Genomic DNA, 18,604 nt, shown 5'->3' on the forward strand with positions numbered 1-18,604 from the left:
GACATTATTTTTTACACTTTTGGGTTTTATTTGCCAACTAGGTAAGTATGCTACATCAATGCATATCATACTGCTTTAGTCAGTTATGAAGTGCCATATTTACAAGTGCATTTATAAATAAAAAACCTTCAAACCTTTCAGTCCTTAAATTTAAAGCCAATCTGAAAAAAACCCAAAACTTCCAAACAGAAACATATCCATATCATCAGTCATCTTCAAATCTCTACTTCAACAGCATTGTTTGAATGATTAAACCTTAACTAATACTGTCTAACATAGAAAGTGTGAAAATAATTATTTTTGTTAGTGTAATGAACACTAGCTACAGGTGGTGAAGGAAGAGGGAAAACATCATCCAATTTCAGTAGATCTCTTATGCCACCAAAAACCACAGTACTTGTGCTTTTTGCTTTTTTTTTTTTTTTTTGGAGCTGGATATAGTAAGAAATACAAAGCCACAAATTGAAAGCTTCTTTTCCCCCTGTTGTTTAAACACTCATACACACCCGACTTAGTAATGCTTCATTATGAAAAAAGTATAAAATAACATTTCAAATTTCATAAAATACATAAAATACTTGCCTACAAAAGCATCCCAGAAAATTAAATTTCAGTCCTCCTAAATAATACCCTAAATTCAATCTTTATCATCCTTTTATCACTATCAGTAAGGGCATAAAATACAGTTTGCCTTTTTATATGTAAAGGCACTGACTGGGCAGGGCAGCTACTTTTCTCTTGCATTATGTCCCCACTCATCACATTTCCATCAGACTGGAAGTTTTGTCTGGGCCACAGTTTTACACTCTAACATTGGACAAGATGGAGGCATACTCGCTGGACACTAAAGAACCTTATGCATGAGTTTGCTCACTCTTGATGATAGCAGCTTGCACCCTCTCGTTATTGCCTGACCATCTTCACACCTCTAGCATGGCACATGTGCTCCCCCAAACTATCCCATCTCCCCAGGACTCACAACTCATTCTGTTCTCTCTCCCACCTCTGGTGATCCAAGTTAGTGAACACCACCATATCCCCCACCCCCTCTTGTTTTAGCTGTATCTTCCTTTATTGTTCTCAATCCTTGCTCACACACAGCACCTACTTTCTCTGTGTTGAAAGCAACGAAGATCCCCCTCATGGCTTGCATTCAGACTTGGAATTTCACTGGAAATTTTGCCAGCTTAATTTTTTACTTCTACTGAAGCCCAGTCCATAACTACAGTCACCATTCATCTCCCTTGATTCATTTGTGCATTCATAAAAACCTGCTATTTCCAAAATCTTTATGGAGACTTTCTTTTGTATGAAATACAGATCTTCTAAAAAAGAAAAAAACATTTACATAAAACTCATTATAACAATCATTCCTTCTCTGTGATATTAACAAGGACTTCTTACAGGTGTTCTACGTATTATTATATATTTTTTTTGCCCTAAACTATCTCAATTACTTTAGACAGCATAGAGATACGGATGAGGTTTATGGCATTTTTAATAAGTTGCAAAACAAAGAAATTGATCCCCACAAGAAATTAGCTTCCCAACACCAGTCACCAAGCTGGTTAAAACACAGCAATCACCAATCTCCCAGCTGTTCTAAGAAAAGCAACTCAATTATCACTTGGATCCTATTCTGTATTCACGTGTTTATGCCATTATTTTTATTATAAACAATTATGCTAAGTCAAGTCATTGTACAGAAGATACTTAAACACTGTCTATAGTGGCTATTTCACCTAAAATCCAGAACTGATTCTGAAAGTTGGCACCTTTTCAGTCATCTGCATTGGTTATTAGTTTCAAGTTGGACCTCTACACATTGAAGTTATTTAGCCTAAATTCCTTGTATTTTCCCCCCTTTGTAGCACTAGCTCACCTTTTAAAAAAATTTAATTGGAAAGCCCATACCCAAATCTTCTAATGGTATTGCATCATAATTTTCTGAGCCAAATATTTTAAATAAAGAGAGCAGGAAAACATGGTGCTTGAAAAGCTATACAAGGTTCAAATGGCAACATAATAAACAAAATATTTCACAAAAATATAGATATCTATTATTTTAACCACATACATAAATGCACTTACTGAAAATGAAGTAAACTGAAGAAACCATGATTTGCTTACCTTTGAAAGTTCCATTCCAGGCCCGCACTGTTTGCAGAGGATACAGTTTCCAGCATGGTCCCTAAATTCTTGTTCTCTGCAATCTCCAGTCTCACAAATTACTCTACTTAGCTAAAAAAAAAATAATAAAAAAATGTAAACTCACTAAAATATAAACAATATTCTATTAATTTAATTTACATAAACTCTAAATCTGAGAAATAAATTCCTACTCCTACCTTAAAAAACCCTTTCTGCCTCATAGAAAACTTTAAATATGGCAATATAAAATTAACCAACCATCTCCAAATATGGATTTGGCCTTAATTTTAAAGAATCTCAGTGACTTGCAACCATTTTACAGTTTTAGAACACCTGCTTGATATTTGACAACTGTATAATGTCAAAACACTTGTTTGCATTTGAGTTTAGGTTCCACACATTACTCAACATTATGAAAAATGCATATGAACATTTACAGAAGCTGCAGTTTTCATGACAGTAAGCTACATCACGTTCCATCATACTGCTGTGTTTAGTCAAATTTGTGATTTTCAATTTTTTTCTTGATGCTATTACGATTGAATAAATAAACTGAAATCTTGTCCTTTAAACATAAATATTTAGAATTTAAAAGGTCAACTAAATCCCTTAGGAACTTAAAAAATATCTCAAACCAACATGAATACTTTTTTAATTCTAAATTTCACTATAACTTCATTTTTAATGGGCCCAACCAGAGAGAATTCAATTTTTGCCTTCAAAGACATTTAAATACATCATCGGTCCAAACCAGAAACTAAGATTATGAGAAATACCATAAGCAGTAATATCAGCCATGCAAAGTCTCTATAATGACTGGTATCCTATCCAAGAACATTAGCATGCTGCCCTGACAGCAAGAGCTCTCCACAACTGCTACTAAATTCTTACTTTGTGTATTAGTCTTTTCAAAAAGACCACAGCCTTTCTGATAGCTACGAAGCATTAATTACCATTAGTTCTAGAGCTTGTCTCTGCAAGTCAGAGTTGAAGTACATTTAGTAGGCAATGCAATTGTGTACTATGCTATGTTCTGTGGATAAATAGAATACTTAAGACTTCTAAACTATACATCTTAGAACACTGTACTAGAAAATGACCACTACAAATAGCCAAGAATTCCTGACGTCTCTCTGAAATGAAGCAATATTATCTTCGCAGCACTATTTTTAGTTTTCTATTTTTACTGTTTTTTTTCTATTTTAACTATTTTCTGCTCTAGTCCAGGCCTTCCATAAAGAGAATCATGAGGTAAAATTTTGTAGCTGCACATATGAAGCACGAAGAAATCATACAAATCAGCTGACCACGCTCACTTTTAAACTGATAAAATGCATATGTAATTGCCTGTGTATATGTTGAAGAGTTTTAGTATTAGCATTAATGTGTAAAACAACAGACTGTGTCCAATACAATTCCTTCAAGTCATCCTGGGGGAGAGTTAACTTACCAAATATGCTAGCAAAAGTAGCATCTTCATTTTATCTTCTCCCTGCAATCCTTTAATGTCCATTTCTTCCAATTAAAACTTTCAGCCTAGAAAAAAGAAAAATGTAATTATATTTCACATTATTGTTTAAATTGCAAAAGTTGCGTGTCCATAGCAGATTATCTCATTCGGCATGTCAAAATATGCATGTGGTAATGGTATTAAAATATTTCAGATGGATTCCTGGAAGCTAAACAACAAACATGTGCTTTAAAATTCCTGTTCTTTTCAGAAGATAATATACAGCAGTCTTCTATAGCCTTAATCCTCAAAAGCAAAAGAGACTGCTATCAGTCTGGCTAAGAGAACATCAATGTTTGTAAAAGCTAGCATCTAACTTCCCTAACATTCTTTCTTGCCTCTTAGATGCCCAATTAAGTATATAATCAACAGACAAAAAGTAATTTCTTGCAATATGCCACAAAGAAACCAAGCCAGAACTGACCACTCTCCCGTTCCATGATGCAATGCAGAGCAGAGGGGGCTTACCTAGTGGCTAAGGCCACCTCTACTACTTCATTCTATAATGAACTGGAGACATCCACTGGCTGTCCTACTTATCTAAGGTATATTAACTTCTTAAGAGGTGTTAACATGATTGTTCATGATCTGGTAGGCAAAGACTGTTATAGAGATTTCAAACAACATAATCAAAATACATTGCACTTCAGACAATTTTTATCGTAATCTCAGAAAAAGAACAGTCTATAAAGCTTTGCATAATTATTTTTAAAGAATGGGTAAAAACCAAATTATTAAAAAAATAAGAAGGAGCGGTATTTCCAACTGTCATGGAAGGCAAGTTCTAATTTGGGGTTAGTTTTTTTGATTATTAAAGCAAAGAACTCTACCCTCACAATCTTTAAGAATATTTTGCTTGGCCCATGAAATATTTTTTCTCTGCTTACTCTCCTTTTGTTTGAGTCTTTGTGTCAATTTTTGGTGTTAGATTTTTGGTTTTGTCAATTACATGGAAATGGAAGTGTAACTTTAGTTCAGAAATCCAAACTACACAGCAAACAATAATAATAATTAAAACAAAAAATCCAGCTTATGTAACATGCTATTTGAATTTGATCTTAATGTGCATACCTTATATGATAGTAAAATATACTAATTGCTTTCAGACAGATGTAAAAAACCATGTCAATAACATTTCTGGTCTACTTCAGAGGTTAAGGATTTGTACTTAATTATGGTGTTTTTAAAAGACAAAATAATTTTTTTTGTAATTTAAGAGTAGAAGAGACTGACAAGGAAAGGATGGAACCCTGAATGTAAGGAAAGTAGATCTTGAAAAAGATTTAAGATTTAAGAACAGCTGCAAAATGCTTTACAATGTAGAACTACAACAAGCATAATACACTTCCAAAAATATACAACCAGAATAAGCATAAATTATAATTAACATATATTTATTAAAATAAACTATAATTATTAATAATACATAATACTGCATTAATACCCTAATTAATGAATTGTAATCAATAAGAAAGTTTAATCCAATAGCAATACTGATATCTGTTATGATAAATTGTATTTGGAACTGCAAAAAGAGCTAAAATCCTCCAGGAAGAGCACTTAATGATGGTAATGGTCTACAGGCCAATGCCAATTATCAGATTATATGCATGTCAACATGGGTAAAAAAGAAGACATACCATCAAGTAATACAAACTCATACAGATACAATATTCAATATAGCCTGCTTTTTGAAGTCTGAAGGCAAAACAATAAAAAGCAAAAAACAAAAAACCCCGAAATCTCAGGATTCTCTATGAACCAAATAAAACAATTTGATGTAAAAAGTACTGTTGCACAAATGAAAAAACGAAAAATTAGAGTAAATATATTTTTAAACTTAACACCTGCAAAAGCTTGAAGTGAGAATCCAACAGTGCTAATGTTTTAAAAAAATAAGTATTTAAAACTATAGTACACAAAAGCACAAAAAGTATAACAAAAAAAAAAAAAAAAAAAATAATAGCAAAGACCAAGCAGTGGACAGAGACTGTAAAAATACTGTTAAGGGAACTCAGAAGTTTCAAGACCTGTTTGCCATCTATGTTTGGAAAGACAAATAAAAACTCATATCATATATTATAAGTTCTGACCAAGCAGTAACTCAGATCTGCTAAGTGAAAACAGATAACATGCAAGACAAATTATGAGACTTTGCACCTCAGTAATCTTGAAAAAAATGTCAAGAAAGTCTTACGTTTGCTGCTGCTCAGTTTTTATAGAGTTTGAAATGCTACAAAAATTCAGGAGTGGTAATTTTATGAAAAGATTAAAAATTAACTACTACTAATAATACAGTGAACAACTCTACACAGTATCATAGAAAAGAGTCTTACAAAACCACCTTGACTTCACATGATTCAGAGAAGATAAGTCAACAAAGCTAAAGTCTAAAAGGTAAATGATATAAAATTATTAAAATTTAATTCCAAGATTTATGCTGAAACATAAGGGATTTGGGAAAAAAAATACCCATTGACTTCTTGATTTTGTAAGTTTGCAAGTGAAATAAAGCTACAAATGTAACTGAGTTGATTTAGAACTGAAATCAAGTGATCAAAGTCCTATGAATTTTTAGTCATTATATTTCTTAATAACATTATTGTTAAAGAAATAAAAGGTAGCACTGTTCTAATGTAATTATGACTATATAATCCCACCTAATTTTTATAAATCGTATTCTTTAGGATTAAAAGTATGTTTTCAGATTAACTCATGCATCTGAAAAGAGGCGTGCCACATATAAAAAAATAAACTAATATTGTAATAATTGTATATTTTTAAGTAATTTTCATGTAGAATTATCAATTAAAACAATATTGCTAAACTGTACTAAGCCTAATGATCTAAAATAGAGCTGTGGCAGTATTTATGTTTTATAAGCAGGTCACCTGCAGTAAGATAAACTAAAGGAAATTAAGAACAGTCTTAACTGGCCAGCAGATGCAGCACTTGCCATATTAGTGCAATAAAACTCTGTTAGCTTTATGTAATGAAGTCACATTAATCCTACACATTTTTTCCAATATGCAATAACCTGAAGATTTAAATCTGTAAAAATATTAGCATAGAAACAACTTATTAAAATCAGTATTGAAAAAAAGCCTATGATGTACTTCTACTTTTGTAATATTCTGGGGTCATAACTGGATTAAAAAAATAACTGCCAGTTCTAACAGAATGTAGTACAGAATAATAAGCAGTATTAAAAAGGTTCCTGGTCATGCTGACAGTTTGCATGTCAGTTTTGGAGTAGCCATATAAGATGACCTTATACCATGTGCCTCAGCAACACCGAGGCTGCAGCCCCCAAAGCCCAGGCTGCCCCTTTCTCCATAGAAAAGATGTGGAGATGCATGATGCACTAAAAACATATTTTGTTGACTTAGGTGTGGAAATGTTATTGCACCTGTGAAATATTTTCTATTTAAAAGAAATATTTTCTATTTAAAAGAAAATCTACTGCCCTTATAACAATCTTGCCAACACCTTCAAACATCAGGAGTTTTAAAACCCAGAGTAAATTTCCAAAATTGAGCGTTGCAGATCTAGCATCAAACTGTCTCAGACTCATCCAACTCATCTACAAGATTTTTTGAGCTTCAAATTTGTTGACTAATTGCTATGTTTACGATGCAATTTCATAGCTTTGGGTCTATGATACAGTATGAGGTATTTTCTAGATAATTTGTCTTTTATAATAACCAAATCTTCCAAAATAAACTTGTGGGTCTATGGGCCTTAAACTTCAGTGCACTTCAGTATGTTTAGTAGCACCAAAAAATGTTCAAATAATTGGAGTAGACATGTATGAATGCCTGTGGTATTGCATTGTGCAATCATTGTGCTTATTGTTCCAATTCCTACCAGAAAAACCCCAAAGACTATATACTGACTACAACATACAAGAAAGAAATTATAATGTACAGTAAAAAACATTGATAAAAGCACAACCCCGCCCCCCCCCCCCCCCAATGTTTCTTTTTATGACAACAACTGTGCCAGCTGCTTGTTTCCTGCTTCTGTCTCCAGTTTGGTTAAAGCCCTTTGTAAAAAGCAGATACTGCAGCTCTTACTACCAGGTTGCCATTGGGCAAATTTGTTCTCTCTTGATATGAAGTGGCATTACACTGATGTCTATTGGACACAAGCCATTCACCTCATACACATTCAGTCAGAAGTAATTAGAAGTTTGGCCTCTAGAATATGTGCAACTGAGTAGAAGTTCAATAAATTTAAAATGTATTTTCTCTTGTCCAAATATCGATATTTACAGTGCTGAGTTCAACTACTCTTAGTTTTATTATATGAAAGAAAACTGCAGACAGTTTTTCTGAGGTCAGTAAATAATTCCAAATACATATTTTTTAGGTTAACAGAGGTATGCTTGCCCAAAATACTCACAGAAAAGCAGTCATCATTGGTGGTGCACTGAACTTAAGATGGAGTACTTCTATTAAAAAATTGGGTTGCATAGATTTAGGGTTGTGGGGGACCTACTACATGCATGTATAAAGATGGTAATATCAAGCAGTACATTAGGAACATTTAATAAGTGTACTGTTGAAGTAAGAACTTAGAAACTTCCAGGGTCCTAGAATACAGTGTCTTCCAAAATTTAGTTCTGCATTTACCTGCTTGTCTGACCGGTAATCATCATTCTATTTCAAAGACAATCTGTCAGAAAAATATTTCTTCCTTCTCTCAAAAAAAAAAATTAAAATTGTTTCACCAATGAAAGACACATCACCTCAAGACCTGAGGCTGCATGATTATATTATTGCCTACTAGAATATTTCTCATAGATTTAAGCATCAAAACTTTAAAGTCAACATCATCCATCTTCTAAGAAAACTTTAGAAGGCGTGAACAGTCCCAATTTTGAATTCACTTAACTTTCCTAAATCTGATTTACCCACATTTGATTTGATATTGATACTTGAGGACCACTCCTCATGCTCTCTATAGCACTAGTAAAGAGTACAATAAGAAGTTCAGGAGATAGTCCAGAGAAGTTACCCTGAAGTTATCCTGAGAAGTTGAGGATAAGAAAGGATGAAAATATAATCAACTTGGCATGCTAGCAGAGGTCTCTGGTACCCAAAGAATAGTACCTTGGTTCCCTTCTAACCACCCTGTTCCCCACCTGCAGCTGTCAACTGTGGGCAATAAAACATAAAGGAGTGGCAGATGGCTTTAGCAGAGTCTGCCCCATGGGCACAAAACTAAATAAAGACAAGTACTTATGCTGCTGAAATGGCAAAGACAAAGGGAATGAGCTAGGGACAAGAACTTCCACTGCAGAGCTAGTCAGTGTTGCTCTGGTTCACACTTATAGACAGCTTCCCTTTACACCCCCCTCACAATCCTTGTGCTCTTCCACTTCGTGAAGTGAGGTCTTATCTGCCTACATTTTCTCCCACTGCTCTGGGGACTGTGTGAGGGGAAAAAAACATACTGTCAACTACGTAGCATTCATCACATTAAATAAATAGTGTGTTGAATAAATCCCCATTTTTCAGAAGCTGACATACACTAGGCAGCTACGAATTTATTTTATAATATAAAAAACAGAGATAGTAGATTAAATTTGGAATGTGGCTGGTGATAGAAATCATTTATATCTGCTTTAGGGGCTGAGGGAGGGAAGAGCAGGTGATTACACACAGCCAGGAAATATTTATGGTCCTTCTGAGTACCATACTCTTTGAGTTATGTAAGATGAAGTACCTGACTTTACAGGAATAAAGGTGATGATAAAACACCCCAAAGAAGCATCTCTACAGCCTCTTCACTATCATACTCAGTATCTACTGAATGCATTATATCTCAGTGTCTCAAAAAGGGTAAAACCAGAAAAACTGGAGAATGAACTACATAATTCATCACTGGTTTTGCTTACAAATGATGTTCCAAATAAATGCTGGTAAAATTTACCTCATTAATGTTTATAAATATGTAAGAGGCAAAGACCAGAGGACAGAGTCAAAGCTTTTCTCAGGGGTGACTAATAACAGGACCAGGGGCATCAGTTATAAACTGGAGCATAGGCAGTTCCATATAAATATTAGGAAGAATTTTTTCACTGTGAGGGTGACAGAGCACTGGCACAGGCTGCCCAGGGAGGTTGTGGAATCTCCTTCCTAGAGACATTCAAAGCCCACCTGGACACGTTCCTGTGTGCCCTGCTGTAGGTGACCCTGCTCTGGCAGGGGGGTTGGACTCAATCTTTTGAGGTTCCTTCCAACCCCTGACTTTCTATGTTTCTGTGATAAAAATTGCATTAAATAGTTTATAGTACATATTCTTCCACAGGTCCAGACTAACATTCGTTAGATACTAGAGTGAAATATCATAACAAAGGTGCAATGGGCTGACATTTTTCCTACACTTAAGCAAAGCTTTTAAGATCAGATCATGTGATTCACACATCTCCTAATTCCACTGAAGCTGATGAAACTATTCATACAAGTCATGAACAATTCATGTTTCAATATCAAAACTGTGACCAAAACAATGTTGCTCCTTCTGTATAATACATTTCACTCATCTCAAGTTCTAGTAGACACTAGTTTGCTTGATGAAAGATCAGTGCAAAGCTGTATTTGTACATAGATATGTAATAAAAAATTCGAATGAAAATATTAAATTCCTACTTAATTTATACTGAAGAATACTAATCTTATTTTTTCATAATAATTCTTCAAAATAATGAATCACAAAGCATTTAGCTGGTTAATACAGCAATTGCTGCAACGGTGCCATGCCAATGTGTTACATTTACCCAGCCACCCTTAAGCAGTTTTGGATAGCATACAATGCCTTAAAAAAAAGATACAAGTTACTTTCATTCTCAGCGTTCTCTTTTGTGAGGATTGTAACTGCAGGTTGTGGCCAACTCAGAAAAAGTAATTTATTTCCTCCCTAACTGACAATTCTTACTTAGAATCTTACTACTGAACTAATAAAGAAGTTTACATCTATTTCTAAACAAAAAGCAATTCTCTTTGCTTATATGGTAAAGAGCATGTTTTGGGATGGTGAAGCTATGTTTGAAAGATATTATGCAATAGTTAAGAAATTACCTACGGATTGAATAAATGTGCCACTTTCACTCACATTTAACGCTACCAGACGTCTTTGTTAATTTGACAGAAGCACTCATTTAAAGTTGCTGTAAGAATAAAGGCGGCAAATAGGTATTAAATATCAAGATTTTTCATGAATATCAGGAAAACCTCTTTGAGTCCAAGGTCAGATTAATGGAGACAGACATGAGGAAAGGAAGTTAAACAATCAAAGGCTTTTCAACAGAAACTTGATTGGGGCTTTGCAACCTCTTACCAGTCAAAAGAAAAAGTTACTGGCTCCTGTCCCTTCAGCTCCAGCTCCAAAATTGGTTGAAGCAAACATCTGCTTATTAATGTAGAAGAAACGAACAGAGCTTGTGTCAAGCAGCCCGGGTTTCAAGGACTTTTTGTTGCCGCACTCCGGAGCGTGGAGGAGATACTCGAGGGCTGCGGAGATCTGCAAAACTCAGCAGCATCAGCTGCGAGTTCCTCCAGCACCGCGGCGCCCTCCACACCCTCTGTGGGACGCCTCGGGGCAGAGGGGCCGCTTACAGAGAGCTGGAGCCGTCCCGAAGATCAAGGGATCCGGCGAGCCCTCCCCTCCGCCCCCCCTCCTCCCCCAGCCCGCTCTTTCCGCCGAGGGTCATTCCCATCATCTCCCGGCCGCCCCCGGGACGGCGGAGCCGGTGCCAGGAGTACGGTGGGGTTGCGGGCATCCAGCACCCTCGGATCAGCGCCCAGCCAGGCTGGTGCCCCAGCGGGTACCGCTGCAGGGAGCCCCGGGGAGCGGGGGTGCCGCTGCCTCCACACCGGAGGCTGCCCCCGTTTCACGCACCGTCGCCTCAGAGCCTCTCTCCTCCCCGCGGAAGGGGGCGAGGGGTTGCCTTTCTGAGGGAGGGTGGGGGAAGGCCGGGAACCCTCCAAGGCTGAAGGCATTGGACCCGCCCGCATCTCCCACGCACCCACCTGCCACGCCGCAGCCCGCTTGGCCGCCCCGGCGGGGTCCGCCCGCCGCCGAGCAGCGCTCGCCCCGCGCCCCCTCCCTCCTTCTCCTCCGCCGGCTCCGGCTCGCCCCGTCGCCTCGGCAACGCCGCGCCGCTCCCCTCGCCGGAGGGGCCGTGCTCAGGTGACCGCAGGCAGCCAATCAGCAGCCCCCCGGCCCACGTGCCCCGGGGCGAGGCGGCGCGCGCCCGCGGAGGCAGTCGCGGGAGGGTTGGGAGGGGCCGCGCGGCCGAGGCGGCGGCGGTTGCAGGGCGTCGCGCGAGCCCCGCGGCGGGCCGGGGCCGTTATCGGTCGCCGCTTCAGGGGCGGGAGGGGCCGGGACCCTGCCTCGTCCTCCCGCTGAGGTCTCCTTCCCGCAGGGAGATGTGTGGCGAGGGGTGAGGTGTGCCTCGGACTAGTGGCGGTAACCTTGGAGAGCCACAAACGAGGCGCTCGGGTCCCTTTTATCCCGCCGGGGATCCCTGCACTGCGCACCCAGGTGGTCTGCTGCAGGCTGCAGCTCTCCCCCTGTCTCCAGGGGCAGCCTGGGCTTGGCGGCTGCAGCCTCGGTGTTGCTCAGCTCCCTCAGTAGGAGCTCTGGTCTAGTAGTAGTTTAGGCTGCCTAGCCCTGGACTGTTGGGCTGTTGTTCGGCAGGCTGGGCAAAACCATTTGCCACCATTCAGACGGTGAGTGGAGAAATCCTTTTTATTAACCAATTTCCTTTTTCCTGGTACCCTCAAAGACCTCTAAAGAAGCTCTCTGACAACGCGCTGCAAAGTTCTCGACAAAGTACTTGAGTAGCATTTTTCACCCTGCTAGCTTACAATTTGAAGTATTGTTCCATTCTGCTGGTAAAAAGCTACCCAATTATGACCACAGGAGCAGTATCAAGTGTAAGTTCAGAAATCCATTCCTTCACAGAGGATAGATTGTTCACTGTCACTAGAAATGGTATACTTACTGTGACTTAAATTAGCAGCTTTGCTGGAGTTAGTGATGGTCCAGCATTGGTGAAACCAATCTCAAACACATTGGAGAAAGAATTGATACTTCAGGGGTTTCAGGTCATTAGCTTTACTTCTAATAAGAAGGTTAATAATACCACTGCAGTCTAGACAGTTGTATGGAGACACTGGGAACGGAGTGAAGTTCTTAGGAGAATGAACTAATGGATATACTTGTCATTAAAATATTTTCAAATAAACAGATTTTTTTGGAGATTCTCATAGAGATAAAATTTTTCAGTTGGCAGCCACATAGACTTTTATAAAGCAAATAGCACTTACTGAAATACAGCAAGTTGCACACAACGAGATAAATGCTTGCTTCAAAAGGAGTTGTTTTCAATTGAAAAACAAAAATGAACTAACTCAGAGTTTACTGGGGGTTTCCTTTAATTATCTTGAAAAGGGCTTGCAAAGAAGAGTTTTGTTTTAGGAGCCTTGCCAAAAGGAGTTCTGCAAGAGGCTGGAATTTCAATGGGGAATGGCATGCTGCAGCGCAGCGGCGGTGCATCTGTTGTGAGTGGCAGCTGCTGCACAGCACTGAGCGTGCTACATCCTATTTACAGACAACTGGTTTGTATGTTATCTGCTTTCTGTGGACAGCAGTGAAATGTACTGGGTGAGTTTTTCTTAGTAGAGTCATCATGTTGTTTCAGATACTGGTTTTGCTTAAAGTATTTAAAGTATTAAAGTTAGACAAGTATATTAAAACATCCCAAGGTTCTTAAAGTGTTGACTAAATACTAAGGATTACCATATAAAGAAACATTAAGACTTTCTCATCAGACAGGGGGTTACTGTGCCAATGAATTAAGAGCAATGTGCAGTCTCTAATCCTGAAACCTAAGCATTTAAGTCCCTGTTGTATCATGTAGAACATTTCCTCTAAATGTAAAACAGATGAATTCATTCCACTTGTCAGTGAAAGATATTAAAAATCACAGCATTTCTTCTGTTTTAAATAGTGACATTTCTTCTAAAGAAACGGAAGAAGTGAACTGTTAGAGCAGCCAGTACAGATGCAAGTATAGAGACTCTCACCAAAGTAGAGAAAGCAGAAAAGAAACATTTGGAAGGCAGTTTCAGCTGACCCCTTTGATAAGAGCAAGTTGCATGGCATATCTGATGTGGAAGCAGAAATTGTACAGCAATAGGAAGCTGTTATCTCCATATCTTAAATGCTAATACAATTCTCCCAGTCAACTGTGAGTAGATCTACTCGTGTTATGACAGCTGTTGGAAACTGATGTCAATATAACTGCGATGTCTTTTGATAGTCTTAACTATTATGAACCTTAAAATATGTTTATGATGTTATCTAAGACACACTGTTTGGAAATGGCTCTATTTATAATCAGAAATTGCTCAAGCTATTTTAATAAATAAATTATGTACTTGTGAGTTTCCTACTCAGATTTGCTTGAAAAAGCATTGTAAACTTTTTCTTTCTGAAGACTTAAGCCTGAGGATTAATTAATGTTTATACAGCACTTTGTAAAAGCAAAGTCATAAGTGCCAAGAATTATTATTATTTAATCTTTAAAAGTCATATCAATGAAAGACTAAACTGTCAGAGAACTGCTATGTAAAATAACAAAAATGCTGAAAATCCTCTTCCCCTCTTAAACATGCTTTCATTTCAGTCTCACATACAAACAAAAATATTTCCCAGTGTAAGTGGGTTAACGCCCATTGTGTTTAAATATGTGGGAAGATTACCTAAAGTCCTAGGGACTTTTTAACAAATCAAAACAAAAAAAATCTTTGTTTCTGAAATGCATTTCTGCGGCCTAAATATTGCATACATAAATATTTATATATGTAAGTCCTACTCATCAGTGTGATCTATCAGATGAACCAGTGTTACTTCTGTGCAGAGTTCTACCCATCTGTGTGATGGGTCAGATCCTTACAGTGATAGTTTAATTGTATTAGACTCACACAGCTATTTTTGCTTCAGAGGAAAAAGAATCCTTACATGATTTTTTTTCCCCTCTTTCTACTTTGCAGGAGAGAGTTTAAAAACAAAGTTTCCTCAGCAGATGAAAGTATGTGTTAGAAAATTCACAACAAGCAAGAGGAGATTGGAAAAGGTAGAGAAGCCCACCAATGAAGTACGGAATTAATCCATAGTTTCAGTCTTACAGAAACATGTTTTAGTAATCATTATAACTTCAGGAAAAACACTAAATTTTGCTTTGCTTATACCTTTAAACAATATCATTCCTTGACAGATATATGCATATTATTCATGTAGTGCTAATTACTTTCCTTATAGTGTAATTGACTTGTTAAGTCAGAATGTGAATGAATTGCTGGTATAGAAAAGTAAATGATATCAAGTCAGGCCTGGTTAATCTGTGTCTGGCATATTATCTCTTGATATTCAGTAAATTTAAAATTTATATATACAAATATACTTTTAATTAGAAGAAAAAAAGTTTGAAGACTGAGTAATGAAAGATGACTACATTTATCTGGATGTGTTGATAACTTAAACTTATTCAGATGTAAGCAGACTGTTAAAAATTGAGTTTGCATGTTGATGTGGTGCATACTGGTATGTGAACATCTTGAATTGTCCTATGGACTGGTACAAGGGTCCTGTGGACAGACAAATCTCTTAAAGAATAGTTTTCAAAAAATGGTTTACAGCTAACAGTTATGCTGACTTTTAGTTGCAGTTTCTTAACAGAAATACTTAGGATTTATATACTCTTAAATTTAGATTTAAGATCATACATCTAAGATCAGTATTTCAGAAGAGGTTGCTATCCACCATTGGGACTAGATTTTCAAAGAACTCAGTGTCTGCAATGCTGAACTTATTTGCAAGTCTGGCCCCAATTATGGGTTCTAAGTTCTTCTGAAAAATCTACATTTAAATTCCTAGAGAAGAAGCTTGAGTCTTATTTTAACAGATTGACTCCAGCTGCAGGCACAGAACACTCATGGCCCAAATTTATCCAAAAATCTGGCCCTTTAAAACTGCAAATCTAGAGTGGATAATCTTCTAATGGGTGTTCCTTTATAACCAAGTTCTGGAGATTTTTTATTTTTTCAAACACAGCACACATTCATAAATAGGAATTTGAGGAACAGAATATAAAATACTGTGAATGGAAATTGCTTCACTGATAAAGCAAACTGCCATGAAGTTCAGAAAAAACAGATGTTTGCTCTAGATAAGCATAAGTTTTCTATAATATCTTTATTAAATGCCTTAAAGAAAACATCTATCATCAGTTTAAAATGTTACTTTTATTAAAAAATTTGTTTTCATATGGCACAGTTGAACTACCATCTCTTTGATCCTGAAAGAAAACCATTTCCCTTTTGCATATAAGAATGCTATGCTTATAAATGCAGTTGTGGAAGAGAAAACATTTTTCATCTCAAGTACGAAACTATAATAGGATTGAAAGTGCTGCCTGTAAAAGTTACAGTTCAATAAATGCACTGAGGGCAAATAAAGTATACACAGGAAATATGATTGGTCTTTTCTTAGAAAAGAAATACTCCTCTAAGTCATGCAATACTTGTATTTGAATATGACTTTACAAAACTTCAGACCGAATGAGCAGTGCATACCAAAATCTTGTATACACCCAAAATACTGAAAAAAACAATGGTTTTGCTTCAGTTTTCAGTTGTCTATGCATTCTAGATAGTCTGTTCTCAATATAATTCTGCCTTATAGTTGCATATAAAATGCTGCTTAAAATATATATTTCCAACTTTGTACACACAGTGATGTGTGGTATTACTGCTTATGTGAACTTTAAAATTTCTTAAGATCTCGCGACACAAAACTGCAAAAAAATTTACAAAATCCAGTACCTGTTATCTGAAGAAGTTTTCCAGTGCCTAGGCTTCTTTCTGCAGCTTAATTTCACACTGCCAGAGCTTCTGTGTTAAATGCTTTTGCCTCCTTCAAAAAAAAAAAAGTATGTCAGCACAAGCCCAGGCGAAACTCCAAATCCGGGAAAATAAAATTAACCATGCAGATCAAAGGCAGACGAGCACTGAGACCAAATGCCTGTAATCTGATCAGTGATCAGTTGCCGTACATCAAAGGCAGTGCTTTGGAGAGGAAAAAAAGCCTCCTTTTCCAGCAGGTAGATGTAGTCTTAAATTCTGGCCTTTCATTACTTTAGTTCTTTTGTTAAAAGCCGATCATTGCCTTTTTTCCCCCCTTTCCTTGCTTGTCCTGGGAGAATGCACACGGTTCTGAACTGCTTAGAGTTGAGTGGCTGGATCTGTAGCTTTTGAGTTCCCAAGCTGTGTTGTGGATTGTGTGTTGGAAGCTTTCCCCAGTGCCAGCGGGTTCCGCTTTATCCCTTTCATCTCGCTGAGCTGCAGATCCCATGACATCATTCAATGCTGGGGGGGACTGGTTAGAGACTGTAATACAGCCTGTGGGGGAATACAGCTAAAAAGCAACAAGAGTTGCATGATTTCTAATCAGGTAGTCCATTGTAACAAACCCCAAGGCTCACTTCAAAGTTTGTTACGTTCAAGTTTTCCTGCCAAGAAGGGGGAATAGTATAGCTATAAGGTTTCTCAAATGATGCTTTAGAATTTTGTCTGCAACAGAAGTTTACAGTTTTACATAAGTTCTGGAAGACAGAGCTGCAGGTCAGTTTGCTAGGCAGCTGTAATTCAGGACAGAAACTACTTGGTCTCTTCATAGAGGCTTGGAGAGTAGGGAACATATGTATTTGTGCACTGGAATTGTGATGGGTTTGTTTTTGTGTTTTTTAATTTTTTTTTCCACTGGCAAAACCAAGCACAATAGAGCTGCGCTCTTAGTCCCTGATTCATGTTCTCCCTGCTTACTGTGTGGCCTTTTGCAGAGCATTTTATTTGAGCCTGATTCTATGAGCCTGATTTGAGCCATTCATCTATGGCTCATGATTCCTGTATGTAAATGAATTCACTGTGCTGCTGCAGGTCATAGACCCAAGAATTGTTGGAGGGTTCTGTGCAGCCCTTGAAAGTAGGCGAATTCTCAAGGCTGTTGCAACTTGCACTGTTTTGGTACAGAGGAAATGCAGATGAAATGTACAACTCAATTTCATTTGAGCTTTTGGCACAGAGATCAATTCAGGCCTCTGTCCTTCAGCTGTTAATAAAACCTACAAATAACAAGCAGGATGGCTATTAGGATAATCAGCCACTATTGAAGATACCGCTGAAGTTCTCATAAACGTCAGGCCCCATACTTTGGATGTACACATGTGCCAGATGAAAGGGATGTAAGCAGGTCACACTCGGTAGCCGATTGGTAGGGTTCCGCAAATATTTGCACACTGAACAACAGAATTCATTTAAAGGCAAAAGTGAAAAGAGGAAACATGCTAATCCTGGTTGCCTTGAGCATTAAAAACAAAAGCAAACAATCAGCAGATAATGGGGTACTGGGATAGGTCGAGTGCAAGAGATAAAGTCAGTATCTTGCAGAGATTCCTCATTTTATGCCCCCTTTGAAGACTTCAGCCTCTTCCCTCCGCCGCTGGCCCCTGCCAACCATCGCCGAGTTTGTCCCACTCCCGCCTCTTTCAGCTTGCGAGCTGCCTGGCCCTCCCGCACGCCCCGGGATCCTGCCCGCTGCTCCCCCGCCACAGCCGGCTCCTGGGTGCTGCCCTCAGCACTTCGCTGCCGCTGCAGGAAGGATGCTCCTGCTGAGCTGGATGGCGAGGGAGCCTTCTGCTGGTGGGGATGATGGTACTGTGGACAGCACCAGGCCAGTAACGAGCACTGTGCTTCATAGTGATGGTAATTAACTTCAGAAAGTTTTGAGATCCTTCTAAGCGGTACTATATGAGGTAATTTTGTTGCTAGTTGGACACTGTTTAAGTAATGTTTTGGATCATCTATCCAGGCA

General features: G+C 37.9%; 1 protein-coding gene across 1 annotated transcript in view; it reads right to left on the reverse strand.

Annotated features, from left to right (window-relative positions):
- The window catches only part of TNFRSF19 (TNF receptor superfamily member 19), a 52,316-nt gene extending 40,579 nt beyond the window's left edge, over positions 1–11,737 (reverse strand). Inside the window, exons 1-3 of the mRNA XM_030459509.1 lie at positions 11,698–11,737; positions 3,602–3,687; positions 2,131–2,241 (exon numbers count right to left, since the gene is read on the reverse strand). Coding sequence (XP_030315369.1) covers positions 2,131–2,241; positions 3,602–3,664 — 174 coding nt within the window. The 5' untranslated portion in view covers positions 3,665–3,687; positions 11,698–11,737. The remainder of the gene's footprint in view (positions 1–2,130; positions 2,242–3,601; positions 3,688–11,697) is intronic.
- Between the last annotated feature and the right edge of the window lie 6,867 nt (positions 11,738–18,604).

Source organism: Calypte anna, chromosome 1, assembly GCF_003957555.1.
Source record: "Calypte anna isolate BGI_N300 chromosome 1, bCalAnn1_v1.p, whole genome shotgun sequence".
Lineage (NCBI taxonomy): Eukaryota > Metazoa > Chordata > Aves > Apodiformes > Trochilidae > Calypte > Calypte anna.